Below are 9947 nucleotides of genomic sequence, written 5' to 3' on the forward strand. Positions count from 1 at the left end.
CTGCAGCTGTTCCAATGTAAATGTGCCTTTCTCCGTGCACTTTCACCGCTCTGAAGTCTGACTCGGTGTGCCCGGCCACGCGCGCTGTTCTCGCACGGACCTCGCGAGTGCCTGCATGTGGGTGTGTTTGCGCTGTGGGGCGTATTCGTTGCATGGGTGTGCGTACCGCACCGTGACGGCCGTACCGTAAATTCGCGGGACGAATACACGTACCGTTACACCCATAGATCACTATACTGCATATTACACACACATTAAGCTATATTCAGTATATTTGTATGCCAGTGGTGATGCTCTAAACTCAATTTCGTTGTACCAACAATGACAATAAAGATTCTATTCTATTCTATATATCAGTATCAGTAGAACATCACTATACTACATACTACATACATATATCAGTAGCAGTACACTATACTGCATACTACACACAGATATCAGTATCAGTAGAATATCACTACTGCAGGCTACAGAGAATCACTGTTCCTCTTTGGTTCCACCCACAGGGGGAATTGGGTGGAAAATTACAATGTTATCTTTCCAGGCGCCAGAAGGATGAAATGAGAGACTCGTACATATTGTTACAATACGCACATTCAGTTCTGCTTTGCAGTGTTCGCCAAATAATTTGATCAAACACTGTGAACAATAAGCCACACATTGTTCTGTATAGATATGTTATAGTATCATTATGATACCGATTACATGCTATATCAGCAAGAGGTCTCAATGTCCCATCTTTTATATTTTATATGAAACGATAATGAAGAATACAAAATAAGACAAAAAGTGAATGAATAAATGAAAGGTTGGGGAAGGTTGAAGGCCAGGGAGAACAGGTGGGTTTTGAGGCTGGATTTGAATGTGGAGCGTGTGGGGGAGTCTCTGATGGTCTGAGGGAGGGAGTTCCAGAGTCAGGGTGCATGATGGGATACCTTTGTCTGTAATTTTCTTGTCTAAATGTGTCTCTTTTGTGTATAATCCTAATGTAATAATCCTGTGTGTGTGTGTGTGTGTGTGTGTGTGTGTGTGTGTGTGTGTGTGTGTGTGTGTGTGTGTGTGTGTGTGTGTGTGTGTGTGGGTGTGCGTGTGCGTGTGCGTGTGTGTGTGTGTGTGTGTGTGTGTGTGTGTGTGTGTGTGTGGGTGTGTAGATGCGTCTGGGGGCCTTGCTGGTGAACACAGCCAGAGGAGGGTTGGTGGATGAGAAAGCTCTGGCTCAGGCCCTGAAGGAGGGCCGGATAAGAGGGGCCGCTCTGGACGTCCACGAGTCTGAACCCTTCAGGTTAATACACACACACACACACACACACACACACACACACACACACACACACACACACACACACACACACCACACACACACACACACACACACACACACACACACACACACACACACACACACACACACACACACACACACACACACACACACACACACACACACACACACAATATATATATATCCAGACCAGCAGACTCTGGACCAGCAGACTCCAGGACAGTTGTTCTTTCCTCCAGGCAGTCAGACTAAAAAACAGACAACACTAATGGCCGGTGGCCGGCATGTGAACTGAGGGAGACTATTTTATTGCTGCCCCTGCTACTGATTTACACACAATACAGATTTTCTGACCTGCACACGCCACATATATTCCTTTATTGATCCCCTCTGGGACATCTGGGCATCATAGAAGCACGGGGGAGGTAGAGGTATGGGCAGGGGAATAGAAGAAAGACATAAATATAGGCAATAAAATAAAGTCTGAATATAAAAATAAACGGTATACACAAGCTACTCTAACTGGCATGATATACGTTTTAGTGGTCAGACGTTCCTCATAGTTCTCACAGTACTACACTGTAAAGTGTTGCTATCCTTTTCTTGTTATTGTATGCACTATGCTGCTCATTCTTAACTAATTCAGCGGCAATCACGAGTATAGTCGGGTTAACTCGCTATCGCTTGAGCACCAATCACGAGTATAGTCGGGTTAACTCGCCATCGCTTGAGCGCCAATCACGAGTATAGTCGGGTTTTGGTCGTTATTTCTTTTATTAGCGATATCCATTCATTTTCATCCATCCAGCCTGATGTTATCATTGGGAATGGGTCTGAGCTCGCAAAAGGGCAAATACCGCCGCCTACGCCTTCCAGCTGGTATTGCACTCCATTGGGAATGGTGTAGTTTCTTTTCTGGGACGATCCGAGCCGTGCCGGCGGGGTTTAGGTGCTCAGGCGAGGTAGGCCTTTGCAACGATGGCATGGAACAGTAACCCCGCCCGCCTGTTCATGTGTAACGGTCGGTAATGTGGGACGGACCTCCACGAGCAGTATTTGGAATGGCGATCAGACACAGTAATTGGATTATTTCTTTTGCATTACATCAGAGACAAGGTAAGAACATTATATATAAATTTGATCGTTGATCTGATATTTATTTCTACCGCGATCGACGCTGTCTCTGTGTGTGTGGGGAGGGGGGGTAGCCCCGCGGTCCAGGGCTCTTTTAATTCTTGCATGAGGAAGGATAATAATGATGATCTAGCGTTGATTTGGTTTTGAGTTTTGAGTTGGCCTAGATAACCTGGATAGTAAAGTGCTGAGAATGACTGCTGGTATTATAGCATCTCCTATATGTCATATTATGAATAGATGTTTGGATGTGGGTCTATTTCCAAAGATGTGGAAGGAGGCTAAGGTTTTTCCTTTACCTAAGGATACCAAAGCTGCTTTTAATGAGGGAAATTCTAGACCTATAAGTATTTTACCTGTCTTGAGCAAAATCATGGAAAAGTTGGTGCATTCACAAATTCAAGAGTATTTTGTTTCAAACAAGCTTGCAACAGATTCTCAACATGCCTATAGAGCTGGTCACTCTACTTCTACTGCCTTGATACAGATGACTGATGACTGGCTTAAAGCTATAGATAACTCTATGTTGGTGGGAGCTGTGCTGTTAGATTTTAGTGCTGCATTTGATGTGCTGGACCATTTTCTATTGGTTGATAAACTTAAATGTTATGGTTTTAACTCTTCTGCTTTAAAGTGGATACTAAGTTATTTGTCCTCTAGATCACAGAAGGTGTATCTAAATGGCAGCCTGTCCAGTAGCAGAGGTCTAGAGTGTGGCGTGCCGCAAGGAAGTTGCCTAGGACCTTTGCTCTTCTCTGTATTTACGAATGACCTATCTTGGGCTACCAAATGTGCTACAACAGTTCTTTATGCAGATGATTCAACATTGTATTACGCGGCACCATCATGCAATGTACTTAATGAAGTTTTGAGTAGAGAACTTAAAGTTGTGCATGACTGGGTAGTATGTAATAGACTTGTCCTTAATATCTCCAAGACTAAATGTATTGTGCTGGGAACAAGGCACAGGTTATCTACAAATCCAAAGCTTCATTTAAACTTGTGTAATTCAGCAGTTCAACAAGTTGAAAGTACTAAACTCCTTGGAGTGATGCTGGATTGCACTCTGTGTTGGTCTCAGCATATTAATTATATTGTTTTAAAAATGGGAAGAGCAATTGGTATTTCCAGGAAATGTGCTTCTTTTGTTGCCCGTCCCCTTTTATGTCAGATAGTGCAAAGTTTAGTTTTATGTCATCTTGACTATTGCTCTGCGATGTGGTCATCTGCTGCCAGTGGTGACCTCAGGAAGCTCCAGGTGGTCCAGAACAGGGCAGCACGGTTGGTACTGGGCTGCTCACTAAGGTCTAATGTGAGCCGTATGCATGCCCGCCTCTCTTGGCTTAACGTTGAAAATAGATTGTCTTTTAATATACTTTTTACTGTTTTTATACATAATCAGATTGTTTTTAGTAATACTGTGCACGAGCATTACACTAGAGGTTCCAGTAGTGGGCAGCTTGAATTGCCAGGTCCTAGAACCAGCGCTCTGGGGAGATATTTTATTTTTTGAGCATTAACTCTGTGGAATGGCCTGCCTCGGAACCTCTGCTGCATTTACAGTAGATTCACTTTTAAAAAGAATCTTAAATAGTTTTTAAATTGTTTTTAACACTGTAAAGTAATTTTTTGTTTTTGTTTTACACTAATGTAATTTTAGCTATATTAATTGTTACAGTAGGTTCATTATGCATTGTGTGTACTGACTTTTAATAATTTTGTTTTTTGCAATAGTCATTGTTTTTGTGTGTTTTTTTGTGTGTGGACCCCAGGAAGACTAGCTGGTTGCTATCGCACCAGCTAATGGGGATCCCTAATAAAATAAAATCAAATCAAATTTCAGGAAGATTCGATAATCAGGCGAAAAATGACAACGTGTACTGTTTAGTGTATTCCACTAAAACGCTATTATCGCGTCTTTTCCTGGAATTACACAGAAGCACCCAAACTATATTCATATTCAAAACGGTATAAAACGGAAATGTACAGATGAAAAAACAATCCGTTTTGTACATGTTGACTGGAAGCAACTCACTGATAATCAACGGGTGTATTAGACCCATAGCTATAATTTAAGATATATTTTAAGCACTCGCAAATCTCGCAGTCCCCCCATTGATTAAAACGGTGGCGTTCTAGCGCCCTCTCGCGCATTAAACGCAGAATGAGTTAATATGCTGCAAATTTTATATTAGCAGACTTATTGAGTCATGTTAGTACTGCTGTGTGCTGCTGCTAGGACTTTCACTCCTCTACACTGTAAAGAGAATAGGACAAAATACACTTGAACCTGAACGGTTAAGGTTAGGCATGTAGTAGTTAAGGTTATTGTTAACACATTGGATGCCACGGACGCTTTTTGTCGTTAGTTCATGCCGACCTTTGAGTGCCCCCGACACTATATAACGTCTGTTTGCCGTTTTTATTTTTTATTGGCGATTTGAATTCATATTTCATCAATCGAGCCTCGGGTTAGTGCTGCAGAGTCTCTCTGAGCTCAATTGGGAAGATACCGCCCCCTATCGTCTCTCCCTGTGTAACTGCACCCCATTACTTTAGATTGATGCAGGGGTAGTGGTCAGTTTCCTCATTTTACTTTTCCGTCGAGGCATCTGAAGAGACCAAGTGATCGCCGGCCATCAGAACAGCGACGATTATGTATTTACAGTACCAACACTGTAATCAATAAGCGTGATCGATATTTGGAATGGCGATCAGGAATTGGAATAATCTTTTTGGATAACATCTGATCTCAGGTAAGGCATTTATTTTACCAGTCTTAGGATAATCAGACCTGTTTTCACGGAGATATAAGCTTTTGCCCTATGCGTGTGTGTGTGTGTGCGCGGCGATTCCTGATGAGGAAATGAGAGAATTGATTTTTCAGCCCGTCTCTATAGCATGCATAAGTACACATATACTATCGATAATCTAGCGTTTATTTGAAAACAATTCATAAATAGGCCGAAAAATGACACCGTTTTTGTGTATGCTCGAATATTCCAGTAAATGCCGTTTATCACGGAATCCATATATTTTCCTTGAAAACGAGGGCTTTTCAAAATGCTATAAAACGAAAATGAACCGATAAAAAAACAATCCGTTTTGACAATGTTGACTGCAAACAAGTCATTGATAAACGACAGGCAGATTAGACACATAGCCATAATTTAGGAGAGAGAATATGCGCTCACAACGCTATCATTGAAGTGGGTGCTGGCATTCAACAGGGTTTCCAATGTTAAATGGCTGGCACTCAAACTGTTAAGGGTTAAGGTTAGGCATGTAGTAGTTAAGGTTATTGTTAAGGGTTAAGGTTAGGCTAGGGGCTAGCCCTCACTAGTATAGTAATACTAGGGTGTGTGTGTGTGTGTAGTTTCAGCCAGGGTCCTCTGAAGCAGTGGTACCCAACCTTTTTCCCCCCAGGGACCCCCAAACATCTCTGATGAAATTCGCGGACCCCCTCCTAATAAGATACCATAAAATACTTTTTTTTTTTTTTTTCATTTTAATAACAAACTGCTTATACACAGGCATATGCATCACAATTAGACCCACTATGCTTCTTTAACTTGTGCCTTCAATCAACAAATCTCATCTTGCACCATATGCATTTCAAAATGTTTGGCCAATATTCAAATCCTGTATTCATCCTCTCAAATCAGTCCCTAATGGTGAACGGTTTGCATTTATGGAACAAATCAATGCAACAAATTAAACTAAATATGAGATAGGAAATTCCAATCAGTAGCAGAGAGAATCTGTCCTAGCTTGGTTTAATACCTTTTTTTTGTCATTTTAATAACAAACTGCTTATACACAGGCATATGCATCATAATTAGACCCACTATGCTTCTTTGACTTGTGCCTTCAATCAACAAATCTAATCTTGCACCATATGTATTTCAAAATTTTGGCCAATATTCAAATCCTGTATTCATCCTCTCAAATCAGGCCCTAATGGTGAACGGTTTGCATTTATGTTGAATGAAGTAAGAATCCACTGCAGTAAAAATATCCTCACCTCGAGTGGTGGTAGTAAGGTTGACTGACATGAGAATGTCCTGCTTCAGATCCTCATTTTCGATATATTGCACATAAACGATGAGCACAGCCTCGTCTGCGACAGTTGTAGTTTCATCAAGTTGTATGGCAAATGGACCCTTTCTAAGCTTTTCTGACAGCTGCTGCTCGCAATCACTTGACATCTTATCAATTCGGTCTTTCACTACATTGTTCGAGAGTGGTACTGATTTTAGTTTATCCGCCACCTGTGGGCCGCACAGTTTCTAAACCATTTTGATGCAGGCTGGTTTGATGAGCTGCTCGCCAATATTGTGCGGTTTCTTTGCTTTTGCAATTAAAAGCGAACACTCAAAGGAGGCTTCGGTAGCCTTCTGTAAATCACTGCCACCCCTGCTCCACGCTACTCTAACATCAACAGGCTTGTTCGCCTTGAAAGACTGTTCTTTCCTCCGAAAAAAGTCTGGATCCTTCCCAACGGTTTCTGGGTGCTTAGACGCCTGATGTCTCTTCAGCTTGCTGGGCTTCAGGCTCGAGTTTGCCAACTTTTCTCCACAAATCACACACTCAGGTCGTTTGTCTGGTCCCTCAGTGAAGCCCATGGTGATGTAATTTTCGCGATTGCTGTAGGTCCTAACTTTTTTTGCAGATGAGCTGCCGTCATCTCATTTTCGTTTGTCACACATTTTCGCCTCTGGCGGCTGACTGCAGACGAGCCGAGAAAGTTAACTAGCGTACTAGGCTAGCTACAGAAAGTGATACAGTCAACTGATTCGCGTTTTAGCGGCTACCCGGTAGCCTACTGTTAACGTTCAAAAATCATGTCTAGATGTTTATTTATTTATCTTTATTTTTTATTGTAGTGGAGAGACTATTCATGCTTCTGATGATAAAAATATGCTAATTAAGAGCCTCTGAAGGACGCTCTGAAGGACGCTCCTAACCTGATCTGCAGTCCTCACTAGTATAGTAATACCTGGTTGTGTGTGTAGTTTCAGCCAGGTCCCTCTGAAGGACGCTCCTAACCTGATCTGCAGTCCTCACTAGTATAGTAATATCTGGTTGTGTGTGTGTAGTTTCAGCCAGGGCCCTCTGAAGGACGCTCCAAACCTGATCTGCAGTCCTCACTAGTATAGTAATACTAGGGTGTGTGTAGTTTCAGCCAGGGCCCTCTGAAGGACGCTCCTAACCTGATCTTCAGTCCTCACTAGTATAGTAATACCTGCTTGTGTGTGTAGTTTCAGCCAGGGCCCTCTGAAGGACGCTCCTAACCTGATCTGCAGTCCTCACTAGTATAGTAATACTAGGGTGTGTGTAGTTTCAGCCAGGGCCCTCTGAAGGACGCTCCTAACCTGATCTGCAGTCCTCACTAGTATAGTAATATCTGGTTGTGTGTGTAGTTTCAGCCAGAGTCCTCTGAAGGACGCTCCTAACCTGATCTGCAGTCCTCACTAGTATAGTAATATCTGGTTGTGTTGTGTGTAGTTTCAGCCAGGGCCCTCTGAAGGACGCTCCTAACCTGATCTGCAGTCCTCACTAGTATAGTAATACTAGGGTGTGTGTAGTTTCAGCCAGGGCCCTCTGAAGGACGCTCCTAACCTGATCTGCAGTCCTCACTAGTATAGTAATATCTGGTTGTGTGTGTGTAGTTTCAGCAAGGGCCCTCTGAAGGACGCTCCTAACCTGATCTGCAGTCCTCACTAGTATAGTAAAACCTGGTTGTGTGTGTGTGTAGTTTCAGCCAGGGCCCTCTGAAGGACGCTCCTAACCTGATCTGCAGTCCTCACGCAGCCTGGTATAGTGAACATGCCTCACTAGAGATGAGAGAGGAGGCAGCCAGAGAGATCAGAAGAGCCATCACAAGGTAACACACACACACACACGCACACACACACACACACACACCACACACACACACACACACACACACACACACACACCACACACACACACACACACACACACACACACACACACACACATACACCTGCATAGGTAACACCCACTCTCTTACTCATTCATTAATTTATTCATTCATCATTCACTCACTTACACACGTAAACAGGGGTTTTCTAAAGAGTCTTGACATCTGTTGTGCTGTCAGTATAAAGCAGCCTTCTGTCTCCCAGTAGAAAGAGGTCTGTCTCTTCCTTCCCTTGTCCCCAATCTCTTTCCATCCGCTATTACTCTTTCTGTCTGTTTCATTTCCATCACCCAGTCTCTCTCTCTCTCTCTCTCTCTTTCTCTCTCTCTCTCTCTCTCTCTCTCCTCTCTCTCTCTCTCCCCCACTCACTCACTGTCTCGTACTCTGTCTTCATCTACTCCTCCTCCTGTCTCATCTCTTCCAGTGGCTCTATAAAAACTAGCTCAGCGATGACATTTTAATAAACTTTTATGGAGCAAGTCTGTGAGTGAGAGTGGATCTTGTTGTCCATTTAAAGTATGTTCTCTCTCTGGTCATACATCAGGCAGCACTGCAGTGACAGATCTTAGATTTTATGGAGTGAAATGTTGAACAGTTTACATATCTAAAATAGGATTCCTCAAGTAAATTACCATACTGTGATATTAAAATTGTATTTGAGTGGCAACATTACTTACCTCTCGTTCTCTCTCTCTGCCTCTCCCTCCCTGTCCCGCCTCATTCTATCTCTCTTTTTCTCATCATCTCTCTCTCTTTGTCTCTTTTCCTCATCCCTCTTTCTTTATCCACTATTGCGCTCTCGCTCTCCATTTCTCTCTCTCTCCCTCTGCCTCTCTTTCTCTGCATCTTTCTCTCATTTCTCTCTCTGCCTCTCTCTGCTTCTCTCTGCTTCTCTCTCCTCTCCCTGCCTCCCCCTTTCTCTCTCCCCCTCTCTCTCTCTGCCTCCTACCCTCTCTCTACCTCTCCCTCCATGTCCCCGTCCCTGCCGCTTTCTCTCTCTCTCTTTCCTCATCATCTCTCTATCTTTGTCTCTTTCCTCATCCCTCTTTCTTTATCCACTATTGCTCTCTCTCCCTCTGCCTCTCTCTTCCTCTCTTTCTCCCTTTCCCTCTCCCTCTGACTCTCTGCATCTCTCTCTGCCTCTCCTTCTCTCTCTGCCTCTTTCTCTCTCTCTCTGCCTCTTTCTCTCTCTCTCTGCCTCTTTCCCCCTCTCCTCTGCCCATCTCTCTGCCTCCCTCTCTCTCTGCCACTTCTCTCTGCCGTGAGATTTTGTGTCTCTATTGACTGTTTTTAGTTGACATGTTTTAATAAAAGAACATCAAAAGTCTCTGCCTCTGTCTCTCTCTCTCCTCTCTCTCTGCCTCTCCCCCCCCTCTCTCTCTCTCTCTCTCTCTCTCTCTCCTCTCTCTCTGCCCCCCTCTCTCCCCCCCTCTCCTCTCTCTCTCTCTCTCCTCTCTCTGCCTCCCCCCTCTCTCTCTGCCCCCCCCCTCTCTCTCTCTCTCTCTCTCTCTCTCTCTCTCTCTCTCTCTCTCTCTCTCTCTCTCTCTCTCTCTCTCTCTCTCTCTCTCTCTCTCCTCTCTCTCT

At 43.6% G+C, this 9947-nt stretch overlaps 1 protein-coding gene across 1 annotated transcript in view; it reads left to right on the plus strand.

Annotated features, from left to right (window-relative positions):
* The window catches only part of LOC311224633 (C-terminal-binding protein 1-like), a gene marked incomplete at both ends in the record, with an annotated part of 59693 nt that overhangs the window by 39114 nt on the left and 10632 nt on the right, over nt 1–9947 (plus strand). Inside the window, 2 exons of the mRNA XM_084309699.1 lie at nt 1152–1282; nt 8175–8303. Coding sequence (XP_084165825.1) covers nt 1152–1282; nt 8175–8303 — 260 coding nt within the window. The remainder of the gene's footprint in view (nt 1–1151; nt 1283–8174; nt 8304–9947) is intronic.

The sequence above is a fragment of the Notolepis coatsorum genome (genome assembly GCF_963971535.1).
Source record: "Notolepis coatsorum genome assembly, chromosome: 1".
Lineage (NCBI taxonomy): Eukaryota > Metazoa > Chordata > Actinopteri > Aulopiformes > Paralepididae > Notolepis > Notolepis coatsorum.